At 38.8% G+C, this 24,459-nt stretch overlaps 1 protein-coding gene across 1 annotated transcript in view; it reads right to left on the bottom strand.

Moving 5' to 3' along the window:
* The window catches only part of SLC24A2 (solute carrier family 24 member 2), a 102,798-nt gene extending 82,158 nt beyond the window's left edge, over positions 1–20,640 (bottom strand). Inside the window, exons 1-2 of the mRNA XM_042826877.1 lie at positions 20,609–20,640; positions 18,028–19,103 (exon numbers count right to left, since the gene is read on the bottom strand). Coding sequence (XP_042682811.1) covers positions 18,028–18,963 — 936 coding nt within the window. The 5' untranslated portion in view covers positions 18,964–19,103; positions 20,609–20,640. The remainder of the gene's footprint in view (positions 1–18,027; positions 19,104–20,608) is intronic.
* Positions 20,641–24,459: the final 3,819 nt, after the last annotated feature.

The raw sequence follows: 24,459 nt of genomic DNA on the forward strand, positions 1-24,459 counted from the left end.
AAACCTGAAACTACAACAGTCTTGTCTGTCAAGCTCCCAGGATGTAGCTGACACACTTGACTTCCAGAATTTAAACTCTTAAAGTTCAAAACAATATTTTATAGCTTTATGCCTGCACTATATGTTTTGAGTATCGCTGGAAACCAAAATACTAACACGATTATAGTCTGCTTCTTAAAATTGGCAATTTATTCTTTTATGTGTGTTTGTATCTGAAAATTTTTTAACTTACTAAGGATCATCCCACTTACATCTGGGCCTTTGCATTGATTTATTCATTGTACATGATGTACAAGATAACTTAACTGGTCTCTGCTGGCATTTATTACCTTCTCGCCCAAAGTCTGGATAACTATTAATCTACACAGTCCGGTGAAGTAATCACATTTCCTTTTTTCAAGTAGATATAACTACAGAAAATGTAGTAAGAAATGCAATACCATATTCTGCCATAACAACAGTGCATGGCAAAACAACCGTACTTCTCTTTCTCCATCTTTAAAAATGAGAAGGTGGAAAAAAATGGGAAATTTATCTGGAGAAAATGTTTAAGATCTTTATTTATCCTATCTGCTGTTGATGAAGATATATTAGCAGGTTTCTCATCTGTCCTTTGAGTAGGCACAACCAGGACACCAAGACAGACTTCCAAATTCTTCTTGTGCAAGGCTAGGAACCTGGATTTGCATTTCATTGTTCTTTTCAGCAGAGATTCCGAACAGGACCTTTAGCCCAACTAGTTAAGGATTAAGCAAGTGACCATGTGCTATGGCTTGTAGTAGTGTGGAAAATCTGCTGCTCCCAAAGAGATCAAGCCCTGCCACAAGTGCCATGACAAGACAGCTCTCATCAACAGAAGCAAGGCCAGACTGCTAAAGCATGTGTCAGCACACTGATTGGATATAGTGTTTTAACAATATCTAATTTCACTGTGGAATGGTCTGGGCAGTGCTATTCTAGTTAAAGTGAGAAGCTGTATATGCCTACCATGATATGTAAAAACTGCTCTATTTTTCTCCAACGTATCATCAGGGAACCAAATACCCTTCAGCATTTTACATTGGCTCTGGAAGAGCATATCCACTGCCATCACAAATGGGTTTAAACCATTTTATTTCTTAACAGATCTAAACTTTGAGGGAACTTGCATCTAAAAAAAAAGAAAAGATAAAATAGGTTTTTCGTATTTCTAAGCAAAATGTCTTTTGAATCACATATTTTTACTCCATGTTCTGAAAGAAGGTCACCAGATGGCACTATTACACATTGTCTTTCTGATTTCAGTCTCTTAATACACACAAAAAAAGTTTTTAATCGTGGGAGAACTGGAAGTATTGTAACTGACATAGCATTATATTTATTTGGGGGCAAGCATGATAAGTAATATCTTCTGTAGTCTCCCTAACCCTATTAAATTCTTCTAGAGTAGCCATCCTCTAAAAACCTCTGTCATAGATTCAAATACATGTTAAAAATAAAGACAAGGGACTCTTTTGTGTTTATAGCTCTCTCTGCTCAAGAACTGGCATGTACCTGTAATTAAAAAATCACAGCAGGAGCGTACATAGATTTGACTAATTAGTGATCCAATGCTAAATCCACAAATTTGTGATAAAACAGTCACAATTAATTCCATAAACTGTTAGAAGAGCAATTTATAGCTGTAATTTAGACTTCCTAAACCTTTAAGCTTGCAGTGTTTTGGTTTCTTTTGTTTTTTGGTGATTTTTTTGTTTCTCTGTTCAAATATAATATCCCTGTGAACTATATTTTATACACCAGCACACTCAGAAATGGTGACTGGTGAGGAAAATAAAGCCATGAAAATTTAAGAATGTGGCAGGAATAGTTAATGGCCACAGAAAGTCCCCAGATGATTGGAACTGCCTCCAGCGAATCACAGACCTGCTCCTGAGTCACCACTGGCATTTACATGATATTGCAGCACTATTATAAGCATACTTTATCACAAACGTATCATCAGCACACACACTGTGCAAGAGATGCTAGCAACCTTTTAAAAGAAAAAGACTGGAAAACACCAGAAAGATGCCTGTTTCTGTGGATAAGAAAGCCTAAGTACTGTACCTAATCTCACTTTCTGATCTCAGTTAAACATTTTGGCCATAACTACAGTTTGGAGACTTCATGCTGCTCTGGATATAGAATGCCAATGTGGCACTAAGCAGAGCCACGAGAGCAACACTGTCAGCACACAGTGCAGTCATATTTTTTCCTATATTTCTTAACATTGTTATGCGTTTCACAAGCAACAAAATCACACATTGGGCATACATCGCTGTCTGTACTAGTGCCATATTTTAGATGCACACTGAATAAACACAATTTCTCTAAAAAAAAAAGTGCTACTTTTTATTGAAGACATGGATATTTTCTGCATGTCTGTCTGTTCACTGAGCAATTCGCCTCAACACAGAGGCTTAAACTCACTCCATAGCTTTTCAAAGTTAAGTAAGTTTCTTGTATCAAGAGCATGGACCACTATCCTACAGCAGTATTTTTGTTTTCAGGTCTAGAATAAAACATGTTCCCAGCAGAATTCCATCTGCTAGTTTGTTGATATGGGGCAGTACAAGTAATCAGCAAGATACAGCATGTCATCAAAAGCAATAAAGTTCTGCTTCTATTTTTACCATGCTCAGAACAAAGCAATATCTTAACGATGACCATTTTCTGCATGGAGAATGCTGTGACTAAAGTTGTTTTAGCACTCTCAACCTATCTCAACACTCATCAACAATGATGATACACAACTATTGCAAATAAAACCAGCCCCATACAGTTGGTCAGCTCTATGCAATATGCAGTCCTTGGCTAATGATTGCAGCTGACAGAACAGATTCCTTCTTGCTCTTGGTGTCAGATGGTGATTTTCTGTGTGGTCACAGACCACAGGCTGCCAGAAAGTTTCTTGGATCCCACTGTGGGAAACAGTGACACAATAGTTTCAACTACCAACAAGTGAACTACATCAGAACTAAAATGTTAAGATGTTAGGAAACAGTTTAGTTATGACTCCTAGTACACAGTCTGCTAGTTTGACTTATTCTGTGTTTGCTGCCAGGGATTTGCTAACCAAACTGCAGCCAGTGACAACCCTCAAAGAGGTGGAGAGCACTGAGGCTCAGGCAGTTCTTGTTCCTCTGCACACCAACACTCTCTCTACTCAGGGAGACTATTTGCATCTCGGATGAGTGCCCAGCAGTAAATTTCATGGCAAATGAATGGAGGTACGTATGGTACAAAATTTGTAGTCATGCATAAAGATAACTATACAGAAAAGAATGAGATATACTGTCAAATCCTTTATGCAAAGGGAAGAATTTTGACTTCTAAAAATACCTGTTCACTCATTACCTACTTCTTACCCTTACGCCTTACTCCTATACCCTTACACTGATATATGATGGCACTACAATCACCACTTCAACAAGTCCGTGCATTAAAAAAAGGAGTGGGCAGCAGGGAGATGGAGGTGATTGTCCTCCCTTACTTAGCACTTGTGAGACCCCATCTGGAGTACTGCATCCACGCCTGGGGCCCCCACTACAGGAAGGACGTGGGGTTCTTGGAGCAGGTCCAGAGGAGGGCCACTAAGTTTGTCAGAGGACTGGAGCACCTCTCCTATGAGAAAAGGTTGAGAGAATTGGCATTGTTTGGCTTTGAGAAGAGAAGCTTCAGGGAGACCTCATTGTGGCCTTCCAGTACTTGAAGGGAGTGTATGAACAGGAGGGGGAACAGCTGTTTACTTGGGCGGAAAGTGAGAGGAAAAGAGGGAATACTTTTAAACTCAGAGAGACGAGATTTAGGTTAGACATTAGGAGGAAGTTTTTCACACAGAGGGTGGTGATGTACTGGAACAGGCTGCCAAAGGAGGCTGTGGATGCTCCATCCCTGGAGGCATTCAAGACCAGGCTGGATGTGGCTCTGGGCAGCCTGGTCTGGTGTTTGGAGACCCTGCACATAGCAGGGGGGTTGAAATTAGACGATCATTATGGTCCCTTTCAATCCAGGACATTCTATGATCCTATGAAAAAGCTGGTCAAGACACCACGTTAACACAGAGATAATGCACTGATAACATAACACTGATGATTTTAATGGTTATTACACCCAAGGACATTCAGGTGATTATTCCAGAAACAAAGATGACAGGCCTAAAATTCTACAAATCTGTTAGGTTAGTAAATCTGAGCCATAGTGAATAAAACAACCTCCTCATGCTCAACCAGCAAGTCTGAAATCGTAATGAATGCAGTGCTGTTTCCCTTTGTTAAAGGACTATTTGCATGTGTGTTTCTTTATGGGACTCTAATCCCTCACTATATTGTAACATTTGAAAACAACAATTAGCAATTAATTGTGAAAAACAAATTTCCAAAAGCAGTGAAAAGCAGACGGAGCAAGAACAATGTAATCAAAATTTTCATAATTAACACTCTTTTTCCCTTTGGAGGCAGGAGTTGCAGAATCCTGCTAACAAGGAGTTCCTTGTCACTTTAGGAGCCATGTACAATTTAATTCATTCATTGTAAATGTTCAGTCATCCATGTTAAAGACTAATGCAAAGCAACAAAAGTGAATTCAACCAATATTGCAATACTCCAAAAGCTAGCATTATATCACATATTATCGAGAAGACGATCCAGAAAAAACTGGTATGAATCATACATGTGAACAGTCTCTGTGGCTGCAGTGCCAGTGACTTTTCTATAAATAACAGTAAGACTCACTTAATAGCTTATGTGCCACGTGCACCATACAGGGACCACATGTGACACCTACATAGAAGCCATTGTCTAAGGGAGCAAATGAAACAGTCACAGAATTAATTAACACCTGTTCAAGCATCTTTTTTGCTTAGTGGCAGAGAAAAACAGTATTTCTGCATAACTCCTATCTTAAAGGTGACCCTGTTCAAAATGATATCATGCTGTCACCCTCATCAGAAACAGGTGCAAATTCAGGTGTTAAAAAAGGGGACAGTGTGTTATGTATTCAGGCTCTTGCTATAAAATCAGAGGAGATGGCTTTTCAGACTTTACTGACTTACTGCTGTATGCAATGTTGCAGATTCATTTACTTAATCTCAGGTCAACAAAGGATTAATCCTAGTAATTAAGATCCAAGTCACACTTGTAAAATGCCCAGTTCTCTGCCCTGATGACAGAAGTAACCTGAGAAGTCTGTATTTGTAAGAATAAGCAGGATGAATCTGAGACCAATAGTTGGACCCCACCAGTGTCTACTCCCTTGAAATTCTTACTGGCAGTTTTGAATGCAGATCAGTAAATCTAAAAATTAGTCTGCATTTTTGTTTTTTTACGTACTATTTCTCCATAGTTTAGAGAACCGTTCCCTTCCAGCGTCCAATTCACAAAAAATGAGCTCTATGCATTACAATGGCAGAACAGAAAGTTTCCATTCATTTCAAAAAGTAATTAACTGATTTGTTGCATACCCAGTCTTCTCACTGAACAAATAACTCCTAAAAATGATGTTTTTAGAAACAGTGGTTTCTAAACCTGAGGTGTTTGAGAAGAGTCTGCAAGTAGGCATATCTGAGCTGCTGTGAAGACTTCAGATGCAGAGCCTTGCAAGCCCCAAATTTGTCAGACACTCTGCATTCAGATACTTATGTAAAGCTAAGCTTTCTCTAATAATATGGATTTATTAAGAAATCAAAGTACTTAAGCATTTGCAAGTATAGTTAGGAGATTTCATTTTATTTTTAGACCTACCAGTAGATAGGCATTCTCATAAAAGCACTATTCAAAAATGTAGATATTTGAGGCTAAATATGAATAGCAATTAAGTCACGATTATCTAGAGATACAGTTCAAAATAAATTTTTCTTTAGTATTTTATACCTTTAGCGTCATCATAGCAACTTATAAATGTAAGGCAGAAAGACTACAAGAAGCCTATCTATCTATCCTTTCTACTGTATCCAGAATTATAAAGTTATTTTTCATGTCATTATTCTAGAAAGCAATTTAAATGTATAACTTCTTCTGACACCATAATGAAACAGTATACAGAAAGCATGCATATTCACTTTAAATTGATGCAGAATTGAAACATAAGGATTTTTCCAAATTTTTAGGAAACAATGGTTACTCAGAACAGTATTTTTGTACCTCAGAATGTATCTTCATCTTTCAGAATACCATTCCTGACTGCTAATAAACATATGCTTTAAAAATTGGCTTTTTCGGGTTGTGTTTCTGCCCCACTTCAAAATAGATGAAGGAGAAACGAGATGAAGAAAACAGCTCCAGATCTTAAGGTACTGCCATTTAACAATTAGACTATCATGGCCCAACAGCAATGTAATAATTGCTTTGAAATCTATCAATAATCCAATAATTCCCACGTGATGGGACACATCAGACTTGCGAACACTGAATGCCCTTTTTCAGTCTAAGTCCCAGGGCACAGAAAGCTGATAGAGCTTGTTTTGCTTGCTCTGAGCCCAAAAGATATTATTTGTTAGGGGTGATTTAATATTGAAGAAAGCAGCTCAGCGGCTTGAAATTATGCAGTGGCACACAGGGATCAGAGAAGCCGTAGGATCATAATTCCTCACATCCTGACTTTTGGGCTTAATTTTACATCCATAAAAATCAACAGCAAAACTCGCCATTGACTTCAAAAGCATTTTGTATTCAGCATGGCCCTTTCCTTTCCAGAAAGGAACAACCCTCCATATCTAGTAACCATAAAGATCTATATTTACATGTTTGTTCCAGAGCAATTTCACTTTTTTGCCTTAATATTTGTTTTAACATTTTTGAGGGGAGACTGCAATGTTAACAGTGAGGATTCTCAAGTAAGCAATCAATTATCTTTAAAACGTTGGGAAAAAAAAAAAAAAAAAAGGCTGCTACTAATTTTATCAACTCTTCAAAAATGGTGCACCATAAAAGAAGAGCCTTATATATTGTTACCTGGTTTGTTTGCTAGCTCGCACCCCTACCCTAAATCATACATGTTCCACCACACCTCAAGACCATTTTGTAGTCAATACACTGACCACTGTTTTTATAGTACCCTGTAATCCAATCTAGCACGCAGAGTTCTACAGCTCGCTGCAAAATGTTCTACAAGGCTTGAATGCTACAGGTTTCTAAGATTAAATGAAAGAAAGATCCACATCTCCACCCTTAAAGCCAAGAGAAAAACATGAGTTTGCAATTCATGCCTCTCACCGAGTCCCTTGCTTTTACTCTGAGATATGAGCCTGTGTTTGTTTATGCATATCTGCATGTGAGGTTAAAAATTTCTCATGGCCTTTACTGTGAAGAAAGAGGTTGCATGATTTTGGAGACTAAGTAATATAATTAGGAAAATATTTACTAATATATTCGCAGTCTATAAATTAATATATTGATGAATAATTACTGAATGAGCCTGTCTACTTTTCAGTTACTTTGTTTAAAAAGATTTATGCTTTCTGGCTATAGTTTTCAGTACTGTTTCTTGCTTACACATTGAAATTTTACTTACAGGAATTCAGTTGGAACTGTTACAGGAATTAACAGGAACTGCTGGCATTTTTTTTGGAGAAGAAATTTCTTTTGGTGACCTTTTCTCTACGTGAAATGTAAGGAAACAATAGTGTCCTGGGCCATTCCCATGCTAGAATCAAGTCCTGATTACCTCACTGGAAAGCAAGAATCCATTCCTCTCCACTGAAACTAGCCTCCTGTTTTTATCCCTATAGATGCACATGATAATATAAATTACTAACATTATATAAGGTATAATAAAATAAGTTAAATGTTCAGTATGCCACAAGGCACTAGCACAGGCTGTCCAGAGGAGCTATGGCTGCCCATCCCGGGAGGTGTCCAAAGCCCTGGGGCCCTGGGCAGTCTGAGCTGGTGGGTGGCAGAGGATTGGAACTGGATGGAAATTTAAGGTCTCTTCCAACTCAAACCACTCTGTATTTCTATATCTTCAGCCCTAGGCAGGAATGACTTGCTGCTTGGAAGGAGTCCAAATTTAAGAAGTAAGACGTATTTCTCTGGACAGCTAATCTGGGGAAGAAAAACGAGAAATGTCTTCCTCAGAAATTTTTAATATCTGAGTTAAGTATTATGGAAGTGGGATATCAGGCAGAGAACTAGCGAAATGATGTAAGAAGGATGCAAAACACCATCCTATAAATCTGCATTGTTTATCAGTGACCTTTAATATGGTCTACATGGCATTTCTCAGAGAAATCATTACATGATTTGGAAATCAGAGGAAAGAAACTAACTGTGCCTGTTTGAAAGTTGCATATGTGTCAAAAGTTCATCCTGAAGGGGAGTACTTAATATCATGGTAATCAATACAGAGAGGAAATAACTTCTTTCTAATCCATACTTTTCAGAGTACTTTCATAATTATTTACATCATTGTGGTATTCAAACATCCAGACAAGGAGAAGCCTTTCACCAGGACAAGTGTCTAACTTAAAATAAAAGTGTAACAGATGAATAAAAGTATTAATAACAAGTATTATGAATAAAGCAGCACCAAAGGAATACTGAACTAGTAATAAAAATCATACAAACATTAGGTTCTGTATAGCACGCTTTCAAATTGCGTGCTCAGGTGACTGGTTTAGAAATAGCAACAATGATATGGAATATTTCTAACTTTTTTTCTCTACCCATAGACAAAGCAGATTCTAGAGTTTTGGTCTTTTAACCAAGCAATAGCTTGGTGATTGCGCTGGAATCAGCCTTGTAGAAAGAAACAAGATATGGTAATTTGATAGAAGCTTGCACCACAAATTAATTAAACAACAAAATTAATACTCTATTAATCCCAAAAGAGGCGCTTATCCTCTGTCCTTACAAACCCCCCAGACTTCATCCTCCTCCCTCAGGAAAAAGCCTGTGTAAGTGGACAGGTCTCAAACCATGCCCTGCAGGTCACAAAGCACAGGCTGTGACAACGGACACACCTCCCCATTAGTACTCCATATCTGCTGGAGCAGTTTTACTGCAATGTGAGAGGGTGAAAAGTTAACGCTGGCTGGTTACGCAATAAATGCCACTGGTAATACCACTGACTTTGGACTAGACTCCCAGCAGTAAGTAGTTAAGAGGTGATAAAGCAGGATTAATCACTGAGCAAAATTTATGATTCTCAGCAGAGGATGCATTATGACTTCCCTGCAATTTTCATTTTTCCTTGAAAAAGAAATCATTTTGCAACAATCTGTCCTTCCTTTCTGTAGCACATTGTAGGGGAATTAATGCCATTATGCATACACCTCTAAGCCTATTCTCACACACTTCCCCTAAAACAAGTCATGCAAGGTCATTGCTATTTATGGCTATTCATGTAAATGAATACAACTCCACTGGTGCTGAGAATAATGAAATAGTAATGAAATACTGAAAAAAAAAAATACAAACAAACAGTAACTACTCTTTAGGCTGACCTGATAAAATTGCCTCTACCAGTGAATTGCCCAAAATGATGCACTGCTCACAGAGGCAGAAGAGTAGTTAGTCAAGTAAAACCACTTTGGATGCAGCGTGAGCTCTGAACCTTCACTTGCTGTTGAAATGAATACATGATCATGTATTAAAACTCTCATTGCCCTCCCAGGTTGTGGAGCTCAACTATACTTCCAGTCAGACAATGACTGGTTTTCCAAGATTGCATTTTTTCATTTCTTCTTTTTGGATAGGAAAACACATAAATCAGCAAAAAAAAAAAAAAAAAAAAAAACATCAGTGAAGGCAAAAAATAACTGTTTCCTCAAAATAATGGAGGCTGTGTACAAAGTGACAAAATATGTGATAACGTACTGTGATTTCTTTTTTCTGTGAAAGGTAATCTTTTTTTGCCAAAAGTATCCCATAATGCTGCTCTAACTTAGGACTTTCAATTTGTCAGTGACTGTGACAATGGAAGAGCTTAATGCACAAGTTCCCACAAACAGAAGGTTAACCCAAAATGTCTGTTCTCCCAAAAATGAAAACAGAACACGAAACCCACAGTTTTGACTTAGGTCCCAATATACAAAAGATGCTGCCTTTAATTAGATGCAAATTTGACTGAAATTTGCTAAGATCTATTTCTAGGTCATATAGAATAATAAACTATTTCTTTAAATTGTCCCCTGGACAGGTATATGGAATAAATAGTCAGCAACTCAGTGACAGTTTTGATGATGGGAAAAAGACTGCCAGAATGCTAATTATATAGAAAGGGTAAGCATATATCAGTGTACATAAAATTATGTACATGATGAATCATACCCTTCTTCCCAGGCACTTTGAATGGCATTTATCTTTTACCACCATCAGCTACAGAGGAGAGAAGCCGTGATTTCATGCAGAAGTTTAAGCACCCAGTGTGATGGAGGACTGATTATCATCTCAGCACTTTGATAAATTCCACAGCAGTTGAAACGTTTTGTGTCTTTGCAAGGACAATACAGAGTCAAAGCATTCTGTAAGGAGAGTTCTCAGGAAAGTACGCTCGACTTTGTACTGATAAAGGGAAAATTTTGAAGAGAAGAATTTAATGAGAAGTTTTAGACTGATATCACAAACACATACACCCTTCCTCTTTTAGACCTACTCTTACTTTGTGACACAGAACAGCTAATGCATGCTTAATCACTTCATGACAACTACCTGATTTTTCTCTGTCATATCATTTTAGGTTCTAAAAACCCACCAGTTCTAAGAATGACTTAGAATCTCAAATTTGTGTCCTTCGCACTTTTATTTCTGCATGGCTTAATGAATCCAGATGTTAACTTAAGCTGTATGTAAATAAGAACTGCCTCAAATACAATGGAATGTGACTAATCTGGGCTAAGGCTAAGGAAATTCACTCTTTACTCTGCAGAATTACTGACACCACACTACTGAATAGCTTGTAGTTTAACTGTAGATGACCATGGAGAAATTAAGAAGTCTTATTCATTACGTTGTACAAAACACAATATTCATTCAGCTCATATGATCTTTTCAACTGTAAGTTTTCAAACTTTGCTTCTGTATTTCTCTGCCTTCTTGACTAAAATTAAATTTTTAACTTCTGAAAGCACCACCAGAAGTCTTTTTAAAATATTTCATATTTTGTGTTTTGAAAAAGTACACAATTGATTACTATTTACCAGAAAACACTCACTTGTTTTATGTGTGCTGCTTGTAGTTAAAGGTTAAAAGTTTAGGAAATGTCCAGCTCCCCCATTGCCTTACATCATCTTCAATAAAATATTCAAGTATCCAGCCTGAAGTAACAAAGAACAGGAACCCAGACTGTTCAATTTTGTTTGAAGCTATCAAAAGCTTTCTGTTTTTTTCACCTCTAATTTTCATAATCATAAAACCTGACTTTCAACAAGCACCAGACAAAGAGCATACATATCTGATCCTTGCACTTTTCTGCTTTCACATCATCTTCGTTTTACAGCTTTCTTCAATACAAACATATTACAGTAACAAAGTTAGTTATAATCTAAAGCAAAATGCTTTAGTTCTTAGAAAAAAACTCAGAAAGAGAAGGGACTCAAAAAGGTGCTGTTCCCATATCTTTAAAATTAAGAGTGAAATATTAACTCATGATAAAACAAACAAACAAATAAACAAATCAACAACAAAATCCCAGAAAATCACAAGAACAGAAGCACTTCATCGAACTTCATTTTTTGGCATCTGGTCCTGGCCACGTACTGCTGGCTAGTGGGGAGTATTACCACTGAGAAAGACTAAGGCCACTGTAAAGTCACCTGTGTTCAGAAACTTATTTGTTGCCAGCAGCCTCAGTCTTGCTAACAATCTCTGCTCTTGGGACACCTTCCGTCACATACATTTTAGAAAAGACAGGTACCTACATCCTCTCTGAAAACATGGTGCTTAATACTGCTTTTTCATGGAATCAGAAGGTTGGAAAAGACCTTCAACTTCATCAAATCTAAATATCAACCTGACCTACCAAGTCCCATCACAAAACCATGCCACTCAGAGACACATCCAAATGTCTCTAGGAATGATCAGGGATGGAAACTTCACCATTTCGCTGCCCAGCTTGTTTCAATGTTTGTATCTGAGGAGGTTCAGACTGAATATTAGGAACAGATTCTTCACTGAGACTGTAGTTGGGTACTGGAATAGGCTTCTCAAAGGCAGTGATCACAGTACAGAGCCTGCTGAAGATGAAGAAGTGTTCGAGCAACACTCTCAGAAATATGGTTTCATTTTGAGGTGGTCCTGTATGGAGCCAGGAGCTGGACTCAATGATCCTATGCACTCTTTCAACTCAGGATATTCAGTGATTTGATGATTTCAGATCTCCCTAAGCACAACTTGAGACCATTTCCTTGTGTCTTAGCAGCTGCTACCTGAGAAGGGAGACTGATGACCACCTCGCTGCAACCTTTTCAAGTAGTTGTAAAAACCAATAAGATCTCCCTCCACTCAGCCTCCTCCAGATTAAACAGCCCCAGTTCTTTTGACTGCACCTCATAAATGCCTGATTTACTTGCCCTTCACCAGCTTTGTTGCTCTTCTCTGCACACACTCAAGCAATTCAACATCCTTCTAGTTGCGAGTGGCCAAAGACTGAAAAAACATCTGAGGTGTGGTCTCACATGTACAACAGGAAGACCATTTCTCTAGTCCTGCTGGCCATACCATTTCCATTGCAGGACAGGATACCATCAACCTTCTTGGCCACCTGGGCACACTGACTAAAATAGTGCCAGAAAAACAGGAAAATGAGCTGTGCCTTGTCAACCATGGTACAGTGAATGGAGCACATTAAGTGAGTAGTGAATGCAAGAGATTTGAACATAACTGAATTCAATTTATGGGTTCTCACAACCAAAGTTTGAATAACCTCTAAGAAACACTAGATTTGTAGCTTGAAATCTTAGCCTGATATGTAAATTTGTAGAATCAATTTGGGAAATGTAAGTAGAGGAACACAAGTTACATAACAAAGAAGTACCATAGTGCTCTATCTGGGTCTGGTATTTCTGAGCAAGCCTGGAAGCAAAACTCGTCTCAGAAGATGACCTCTACTGAAAAAAAGAGGTTCCTTCAGACTTCAAGTATCCTCAAGAAGGCAGATATCCTGAGGATTACTGTTCTGATATGACGGTTAAAATTCTATATACAAACTCCTGAAGTTCTGGAATCCTCTTGAAGATCTGGATAAAAGCAACCAAGACTGAGATGGCAAAAGGAAAAGCATTTATAAACTTTTCTGAGTTTAAGATTGAAAATTCTTGTCTCTTTGTTCCTCTTTTTAGGACAGCAGATTTAGGTTTAACGCTCTATGGTGAAAGTTTGCCAACACAGCTGCTTTTATGCAGCCTCCAAGAAGTACAATTTGACTTCTTTTAAATTGCACATGCTTTTTTTTAAATTTATTTTAAACTATATTGATACTTTCTCCCCTTACTACTAAAAGTGGCAAGGTTTTGTTCTTTCCAGTATGATAAAAAAATTGTTGTTCAATCAATCATAGTGGATCACCATAATTTAAAAGCATTTAACCTGTACTGCATTTCCACACTGTCATTTTCTGCTCTTCACCAGGACACATACATACAAAACCAAGAGATTCAAGTGGTGAAAATCACCACAGTCATTACTTCGTCTTCAGTAAGTTATTGAGAGGTGTTAAGATAAACCGAAAATAGCACCAGTTTCACTGTACTAAAGGTTGCATATAAGGTATATCAAGTTCTGAGAATGCCAGTAATAACACTAAATTGCTTCAACTGCTGAATGCTCAAAGCAAGTTAACTAACAGCTACTACGAGCAAACTAACATTCAGTTACCACAGAACAAACTTCACAGTTTTTAAGATGTAGCACTCAACTACACTTCTGTCAGAATAAAACAGGTAAAAACTCTGACGATGTTCCATGTACATAAAACAATTCAACTTTCTTTCATGCATATGTGAGATGCAGATGATCATAACCCTATATTCATGTACGTGCTTGCAGTAGATCAGTAGATCAACTGAGAAATACCTGTAGAATAAAACTCCCATCTGCCCATAAAACATCACTTTAAGACGTAGTTTGCTGGTGGTCAGGGAAGAAAGGGCATTCTACAGATAGATTAACAACTAACGGAGTCTGAGAATTCAAAAAGAAGTCCCAAAAAAAACAACATCAACAAAACTGACCTCTTCAGGTGTTCACATCAACTACAATGAACTTGGATCTTTTGCAGACTCCAGATTTTCCTGCACACATGCAGGCATTAATACAGCCAACAAGTAGAGAATTGCCTAAAAATAGCTCTAGCAGCCTTTCCTCTAGAATGCAAACACTGCCGTTAAATACAACATGGCAACACTTGGGATCAGTGTGGATTTTGAAATACCACATGCAAGCTATTCAGGTTTCTTTAAACAACAAAAATAGCAATAAAAATAATGTCAAACTTTGTCTTGCTGGTAAAAATATCTCATTTTCCAAATGTAAATGTTAAAAAAAACAAACAAACAAAAAAAAACCTGTAATGGCTTTTATATACCATAGATTGCTTATTTAAGTGGTACACTCAGTGAAACAGATGTCATTGCACAATATCTCTGTTCCACCCACATTCTGTTCTCCTAGTTGCCAAACAGAACTGTTTTGAGTTATTTACTGAGTGATCAGATTGAAGTATTTCTGCAAGGATCTCCACGCTACATGAAAGAAAAAAAACCAAACAGCAGTACTTAAAAAACCAAAATGGAACTGCACATGATGTTCTATTGTGACTTAATTTGGTCAACATGCCTTTGGTAGTAGAGACTACCAAGGCAGACCAAAACCTTTAACAAAGGGTCAAAAAAATCTTATCTTTACAACTTGATTTTTTTTTCTTTCTTCCTGACCCTTACACTGTTTCAACTTTGTATTTTTAGACAACTTCACTCAACCAAGGAAAATACAGAATTATCACTAAATCTTCTGTCTCAGTATCCAGAATTATTTTTTCTTGAGTAGAATATCTACATGCAACCCTAAATCCATGCCATAATATCACTTATGTTGGAAGGGACTTTTGGAGGTGTCTGGCAGTGGGATTGTAACTTCAATTATTGGCCCAATTCACCCCACAGCACTCAGTGAAGCTTTTCAGCAATACACCACACGTGCCATTCTCCACTGTAGAACATAGCTATCTGATTTTTGTTCTGTTCTTTCATGGTGTCTTGTTTTTGAACCTTTCCTCCTTCCTTCTCCCAACCTTGTCACAGTGATCTTCGGTTGATTACAGACTGCAGTTAGGCTTCCTCAGTGAGATGGGGAAGGAGACTAACCTTGCCAGCTGAACGCTGCACAGAAAGACCAAAACAATACTAAATCAAACACAAAACAAAACAAACTAAAACATACCTACTCTGTTCTCATCAGTGTCAAACTGTCACCAGAAATCGAGTTATAAGATTTCTCTAAACCTGTAATCTTTTAAGAACCCAAACTGCATTTGGTTAAAAGTTAGTGAAGGAAAATAGAGAACAAAATAAAATCCATATATTCTGCATTCACATTCACAGTGAACTGATATACAGGGCAAAAGAACTTTAGGGAAATTTGCTAAGCTTGAATACTTGCAGAATTCGGGGGGGAAAAAAGCAACAAACAATGAACAAACAACAAACAAATGAAAATAAACCCACAAGCACTTCAATTCTCAAACATAAGAAAGAGGCATCTAAAACATGTCTAGAGATATGCGTGCATTCTGCAGCAGAGTGAATACATATCTAGCCAGCGATGGCTAAGCAGAAAAACCTTATCTATGACCTTTTCTCATAGTAAGTACTGTCCTTGTTAAAAATGTGAAACTTTCTTCAACCTCTCAAGAAAAGTGGCACTAAAACTACTAATGTTAACATCAAAATACATTTTAGTATTCCAAAGGTTTCTCTTCTCATCAGATTTTCACTCGTCAGTACTTGTTTGCTATTAAGCCACCTAACCCTTCAACTTTCCAGCTTTATGTTGCCTTATTTAGAACTCTGGACTTTGCTGAGCTGCTTTCAGATTACAACATAAAGTCTTAAGGATAAATAAAGCAAGCACGTTTCTTAGCAGACCACTTGCCACTTTAGCAACAGCAGAATCAATAATGGATAAGGAGGAGTATAGTTCTCAGATTTTTCATTCCCATCTAATTTCTCTGCATCTGTAATATGAATACGCTTCGAGAAAAAGCGGTGGGTACATCAAACCATGAGAGTGCTTCAGGAGTGAATGAACTTGACTTTTTTTTGAACATCAGTGTGCTTAAAGCATTTATTCAGTGCCCAACGTGGATCTATTTTTCCATCCAGTTGAAAATAACTGAGCACTTACCATGTTATTCTAGCTATTCTACGCAACCCTGTAGCACAGAGTCCAATGCAATCGATTCGCATACTGACTAGAGTTTCAGGCCAAGTATGTATTCACGTGTCCTGCAAAGCTAGTTTCTGGACAGATGATAGTGCTCTAGTTGTTGATAGCTTTTTGATATCCATAGTCCCTTCCTATTATTGCTCACACCTAACCCTGACTGTGGAAGTATTTACAACGCACTGTGAAAGAACACATTTATCTGGAACCAAACGAATGCAGTAAAAGAAGCACTTCATTCATTAGCGCAAATTGTTGGTGATCACTCTTCATTTTCTTTTAAAAAAACCAAATGATGCATTTTGAGAAAGATAAAGACAAGTATGCTGATTTTCAAAAAAATTTGAACAAAGAGGAAAGTATGAAATTACAAGAAGGTGTACATGTTAAATTTGGTAAGAAAAAATAAGTATTTATTTCTTTGTTTATTTAAGAGAGAAAGTCATGTCTTTATTTGGATCAACTTTTCTGTGGTTTCAGTTCCTAAAACTAAAAACACCTGTTTGTACTGCTCAGATATCAATACTGTTCTTCAAAGTTCGGCATACAGAATCATCAGTATTCTGTCAGCCACAGGCAGGTAGCCTCTCTCATTATAGGAGCCCAGTCTCTCTGTCATTCTGTTATCTGCTTGTACACTGTAATGGGGCTGTGTCTCTGCTGAAGTACTAATATGCCATTGTGAAATGAAAGAAATGAGTGAGGTGTTCCCTGACACTGAATAATTACTGGATAATAAAACCTTATCTGATGAGTAATTCTATTGTCAAATAAAACTAGACAGTTTGATTTCATTATCAAGTATTCAGTTAAGATAGTGTCTACATACATAAGTACGTACGGGTTCCACTTCAAGAGTCCTTTAAATGCAGTCTGCTTTAAGAAAAGATCTTTTTAAGAGATTATGACAATTTCTGAACATTCGCTGATCACAGACTTTTTTTTTTTTTTTTTAATTTTTTTTTTTTTTATATGGCGAATTCTGAAGACAACCCTGCTTAGTTGAAATACTGTGAAAGGAAAACCACCCAACTAAACAGAGTACCACTGGGTTTTGCCATTATGATCACTGCTTTTCCAGATAATTTTTTTTCATAGAATGTCAATAATTAGAATAGGATGTTGGCATACCATATGAACGCCAGTAAATGAAAAACATCTCCAGAAAACATCTATAAAAATGACATTATGTATTGCTTTGAGTGCAATTGCTTTTTTTGAAGAAGGAAGTGCATTAACAGCCTTTAAAAAGCCAAATCTTGTCATGAGATTCCCCACAGCTATTGTTACTGCTGAACCGAAAGGCTTAGGGAAAACAAAAACTATTATATCTCAGACCTCATCAATGTTGCAAAATGCTGAACAAAGGTTTATGTCATTCCGATGGCATTTTGTCCTGCTCTCTGTGCAATTTGGATCATTCTGGAGCTAAAAGCTATTGATTTACTAGAAAGCAGCTTCATGTTTTGTATTTTCAATCCTATTGGTCTGATTAAACAAAAAGACCTTTCAGCAAAACACAGAACTTTTTATATTACTAACTGGACTGCACTCAAGTCTGTTACAATAAAGAAGGAGTCGGCACTGATAGCAGCAGTATTACACTTACGCTCATTAAAAATCAACAAACCTTTCCTTCAGCGTCTCCTGTTGTAGCCTTCTCAACCTTGTTCCTGTTTAAAATTTTTTTCACCCATTCTTCCACTTGAACATTGAACTTCATGAAAGTCACATAGCAAAAGTATGCTGTCAGGAGCGTTAAGCTTTCCCACCACATGATTAAGTTATCCAGAAAAAAGATGATTAGCAAGATCAAGTCAACGATGTAAAAGGACACATCTCGAAAGAGTGGCCACCAAGTAAGATTCAAGATTTCTCTAGAAAATAAAGCACACATTCCAATCACGAACAGGATATTAAACACAGCAGATCCCACTATTGTCCCAATGCCGACATTGCTGTGGGATATAAACACTCCTATTAAAGAAGTGAAGAGTTCTGGGGCCGAGCCACCCGCTGCCATGAAGGTTGCCCCTGCCACATCATCGGATATGCTCAGCTTTTCAGTGATGACAGTCAAGGAAGGAACAAAGAACTCATCACAGACTATGGCTAAGGCTATGAACATGTAAATCATTCCAATAACATGCAGTATCACTGCACCCTTTCTTCGTTCTTCGAGAGAGAAAAGGTCCTCTGGGTACTCTCCCTTGGAATGCTCTTCTGTTGCATTGTCATGTTCAGCTTCATGTTTCATCGACGTAGGTGAATCTGGAGTGCCACCTTCATTCTGTTCCATGAAATCCAACAGAGTTCTTTGGTGACCATGCACCAGCTTTTGGCTATCTAGGCTGCTATCCAACACCTTGCTATGTGTTTCCATCTTGAAAAAGGCACTAATTGAAAGAGAGAAAGTACTAATGGCCACTACACTGACAAGAAGCCCTATTATCCTTATCAGTCTCAGTTTTTTCCTAACATTCTGGTGCCGTTTGCAACCAAACAGTGGTTCCTTCAAACACCACTCTTCCAAGACACTACCAACAGTTTTTTTGCAAAGAGCCATTGTGAGTCCTGTGTGAGATGCTGAGGGAGTCAGATGGATTGTTCCTTCATAATTTTCTTCTGCTTAGAAGGTAAAGGTGCTTTAAGGGTTCTTCCATCAAGTTCTTTTATTCTTCATAGGAAGTATTTTCTTCATTCGTACTAAAAGGGGCAAATAGGTATTATTAACATTTGTAAAAGAATACATGAATAAAAGCTTTATAGACTTGGCTAAATTTAGAATTTAAAGCAGAATATTACTGACTGCAACACAGTACCCTGCCTCATACCCTCAGGCACTGCAACAGTGTGTCTGCTTCAGCATTAACCCTGCGGATAAAAGTCTATCAGTACTCAAATCACTTTATGCCACGGCTCAGCATTAGGACTCAGCTGATGACAAAAAATCCTTGCAGAAAGGAAGAACTATTCCCAGATGCACAACAAATGAAGAAGCTACTATTTTAATTGCTACACCAAAGGTTATCATCTTCTGTAATTACTTTCTTCCACAATCACGTAATGCCCAATTCCCAAACGCAGAGGCAGTAATGTATGAAAAAAGCAATCAAAGTGTAACAAGCATCTCATCAGGCTTCTATGCAGCTGAGGTAGTATTAATTGAAATGTTACACACATGTAGAGCAAGTCATTATAATGCGTAGGTAACACACTGAGCTGCTGGAGTAGGATCGAAATGAAGATCTGAGATACACACACCTTCTTTTACTCCTCTGCAAAATCAGCCGAAGTTTGCACAAAGAATTCAATTTGCTTCTGACCAGATCTAGGACATTAGTTTAAGCTAGATAGCACAGGAGTTTCATACACCTTTGATTTTATCTCACACATTCCGCTATAAAAGTAGGAAGCCAAATACTTTTTGGCATTTCTTTTTAAAAGCACCCAACTTACAGATTGTGTTAAAGAAAACAATTTAAGTTCATGCCTTAAACTTAAAGGCGATGCTGAAACTTTGAGAATATGAGAAAGACTATTCATATCAGTGCAGAGTGGTGGAAGGACAATACTTTCAATACAGTAAAGAAAAAATTAAGTAATTATTATTATATAACAGGGACTGTGATTACCTAATTCAAAGACGACAACATAGAAATAAATTACATACATGTTATGCATAGCAAGCCACATTTTCTACAGCACGAAATATAAAATTGACTATCAAAAACTTCCGATTACGATGTAAAACCAATACGTTACACCACGTACTCAAGGCGCTTGCAGTAAAAGCTGAATTTTGAAGACTATATGAAATGCCGATTTTGTACTCTCAAAGAGAAAATTACAACTACATAAAAGTTCCTAAGTCACGTGCAACATTTCCTCATTTTACAAACGGCACCCGCGCTAAGATGTCATAGAAACACGCTCCATCCCCAAAATACAGCACCACAGTGGAGATTTTCTATTTTCCACCTGAGAGTTGCACTCACCAGCCTGCCACACAAACACCACACAGGAAAGGCGGCAGAACGACAACATCGCTTCGTGCAACACACGTGCCACACGGGCCGATCCCCCGACCCAGCTCCCCCCTGTCCAGCCTGTCCCCGGCACTCCGCCAGCCGCTGCCCGCGCCCCGCGGAGATGCCGCACCGCCGCTCCGAACTCAGCCCAAGTTCGCCCCTCCCCGCACCGCTCCGCACCGCACAAACTTTTCTCCTCTCCTTCCGGCGAGCCGGCCCAGCCACGCTCCCCGTGCCGCAGCCGCCGAGGCACTGACCAGCCCGTCCGCGCGCGGCTGCGGGGAGCACGAGGCGCCCCGCAGCAGCCGGGTACCACCCACATGGGCGGGCGGCCCCGCCCGGGTAAGACAGCCGCGCTCAGCCGCAGCCCAAGCCCCGCCCGCCCGCCCGAGCCCGGCGTCGCTCACTCGCGGTGCGCTGCTCGGCTCCGACGCCCGCAGGGGCTCGGGCACCCGCGGCCGCCGCTACTGCCCCTTGCCGCGCTGACTGCGGCGGGCGGCGGCTGCGGGTCCGCACCGCACCGCCCCGCACAGGCGGGGCAGGAGGCGGCCCGCTCCCGCCCAGGGCCGCCGGGGGCTTCTGAGAGCCCCGTCGCCCCCCTGACGGGTACGGGAGTGCGGGTAGCGGTAAGGGAGCGGCGGCAGGGGCTGCGCGTTTCCTTACGCCTCTGGTTGCCGGTTAACGGAGTTAAGTAATATTTGCTGCCTCCATAGGCAGTGATGAGCTTCGAGGAGAGGGGTAATTTTAAAAAGGAAATGTCTTCTCATCAGCATGTCCTTTGTTCCAAATGTCTTCTGAAGGGAAATCAGGAAATGAAAGAAAAGAACATAGCGTTTTTGTTCTGACTTTAAGGAAGGAGACGTGCCCACCGATAGTTATTAATCATCAGTAATTTACTTAGAAACACACGTGTCTTTAAACTGCTCTTCAGAACTGGCACGGAGACCAATGAACTGCGCTCCGTAGAAAACAGGGGAAGTTCAGATCCAGACCTTTCCCTTCCTTCGTCTTTCAATATAGGTATATCCTCGGTAAACTCTGGTTTGTTGAGCAATAAATTCAAGATTCAAACACAGTGGAACTGCTGCAGTGCCTCAGCATCGCTACCTTCATGTGCTAAGTGCTGCAGATCCACTAGGGCGTAGAGGTGCTGCTCTGCTGAAATACCACTTGTGGTCCTACTTGATGTCTTTGTTACAGAAAGCCACTAAGCAATCTGCGGGTACAGTGAGGTAACCTAATGTGGGTAGGCCAGCCCCACAGGAAGCTGTTCACTGAATGAGCAGAGCTGGGAAATACTTCCATGTGGACGTATCTGACAAGTGCAGAGATCAGATGAGAGCATGCAGAAGCAGTCTGCTTGCATGGGGGTGGGCAGTACAGTCTTGAAGTTGAGATCTAGGAAATGCTTGGTTGCAAGCTCACTAACATTATTCTGTTTTCAGTGATGCCCTTTTCAAGTTCTGAAGAAGTCTACTGCAAGCAGCAAGCAGACAGTACTCTTGGCCACTTTGGGCTACAGAATAACTTTGATTTTTCCAGCCTCTACTGCCTTTGTTTCTGAGCTGTGATTTCACCAGTTGGTAAACAATATAACTCTATTTGTGGGGAATACAAAGATGTGTTTTGATTAAGTGGGGGGAGGGGGGAGCAATGACTGACATTTGAAGTATCCTCACAGCTATTCTTGGGATATTGTATGAAAGATACTGGTTGTCCAAAAAAGTCTGAAGCATGTCATCTGTTTTCATCTCCATAACTGCAGTTTTCAATGCCTGGGTCTTTTAGATTACTTCTGCAGTGATGGGAAACTGAAAAATTCTAGAGCTGTGAGATGGTGAAAACTTGTTCACAGAAAGCGAATAGGTATCCAAGGGACAACATGGACTTGCAAGAGATACAAAACAAAACAAGGTATTTCCAGAATTTCAAAAGTTTCAAGCAATGGCAATGTCTTTTAAGTTGCCTTAGAAGACAGTTGTTGGCACAGGTGGTTTAGTTGCATTTCACACTGGAAGCTTCTCATTTTAGAGGCTGACAGGTAGTGGAGGATGCCTACTGATTACCCACATCATTGCATCATCCTGCACCTGAAATATACAAAAACATGTGGAAACTGCTTTGACCATCCACTTAGGGACATGACATACACAGTAATTCATTAAAATGCATTTATTTTATTAATAAAAACCTGCATTTTATGTATGTATGTATATTTTATGTATATATGTGGTCGGTGTCTATATATGCAGAACACAGATAGAATGCATCAACTGTGCTCCTACACAGCCATGCCAAGGCTAGAGATAAGTGTGCTTATGTGAGTTCTTGTGGTTGGTGCATTGTGGCTTGCAGTTTGTGAAAAAAAAAAAAAAGGCCTTGAAAAAAGATGTCCAGATGTTCTTGCAGCTTTGTAGATGGCAAAAGACAGGTTAGGATTTGTGTGTAGTGCCGCAGTATCCATCAGCTTCTGAAATATTAGTGAAAGCAGCTGAGTCTTGTGAATGACCACAGTGAGAGAAGAACTGCTGTAATAACATTATTTATATTATAATGAAAAGACTTGAATTGCAGTATCCATACGTTTTTCTGTAGTTGTGGCAGTTGCGTTCCCAGTAGCAAACATTTATTGCAGTCCAAGGAAAATAAAAGCCATAACAAAAATGATGTAGTACCTAGATAGGTATCTCTTCATTAACCTGACCTGTTATTGCCTACATTTTGCATAATAAAGATGACAGAAACAAAAAAGCGCTGTTCAATTAGTGTTAGGAACATAACTAACAATAAAATAGATTCTATATTATGCTCTCAAAATTAAATGTCAGGGCATATCCTGGCTAAATGCAGTATAATTGGGTTAGCTGAATGAACCTATCTTTGGGCTACATCTGGCTTTATGTTTCTCTTAAGTAAGAAGAGAAAAGACATCTACTAGCTAAATGCATTCTACACTTATGCATTTGTGCCCATGACTAGGTGTTCATTTTTATATAAGCAGGACACATTAACCGTTTTTAATTTACTATGTGGGATGCACTCTCTGAAACAGTAAAGCATTCTTCTTTATTCTTTTGCAGTATTTCTTTGCTGTTTTACATCCTAGACTTGTTATGAGCAAGCACAGATGTGTCTTTTGTCCACAGGAGAGGAAAGGAAGAGAGAGCCAAATGAAAAATCCTGAATGACAACATCTCCAAGTATCACAGCAGTACCTTCTAAAGCTGGAAGATAAAGCTGATGAGGTGGTTACCATGGCTACAGAAGCGGCATATTTGAATGAAAATTGATTTTAAGCTTTTAAATGCTAATTGCATCTGTGAAAAGGTGACATTTGAAATATCTTTTTCTTCTCCCCCTCCCCTCCCCTGCTTTGCATTGTACAACGAGTGAAAGAAGAGGGTGACAAAGGTGACAACACAGAGTTAAGTTAAAACACTGATGCAGTCTTCAACACTAAAGTATGTCGCACCATTTGCTTGTGTAGTAATAAAAGTAATAAGCGAACACATATATAGATCACAGTATCTGAGGAGCAAAAACTGTATCTATAACCCAAGTAATACATTTTTCATCATATTGTGAAAAATTAAACAGCCTTATTTAAATTAATCATCAAACCAATTTTTTTCTGGTAGCTCATAATAAAGAGGCTATTAAAACTTAGCATTCAGAAACTATTATAAATTCTCAGTGACGAGGAAATTTCACAAATGCCTGAAATTAGAAGCATTTCTTATTTCATTTCATACATCAGGAAGTAGACTTGAACTTCTACACAGCGGCAGACTCAGGCCGGAGGGCAAAGGTGCTGTACAGACCAGTGTCACTGTGCAACTACTGCAAATTGCTGTCACACCACCGTCTGGCCATGCTTAGGCTTTAGTTGTAGAAGACATAGAAGGTGTAATTTACCTAGCTGTAAGCATAAGTTTAATATGATCTCAAAGCTTTTTAGCTTGCAGTGGGTTGTTACATCCCACTTGTTAGCGCTTGCTTTTTGAAACACTCCTGATAGGATTACTGTGTGA

The sequence above is a fragment of the Centrocercus urophasianus genome, unplaced genomic scaffold, assembly GCF_019232065.1.
Source record: "Centrocercus urophasianus isolate 14NV4802_14NV808 unplaced genomic scaffold, USGS_Curo_1.0 seq_27, whole genome shotgun sequence".
Lineage (NCBI taxonomy): Eukaryota > Metazoa > Chordata > Aves > Galliformes > Phasianidae > Centrocercus > Centrocercus urophasianus.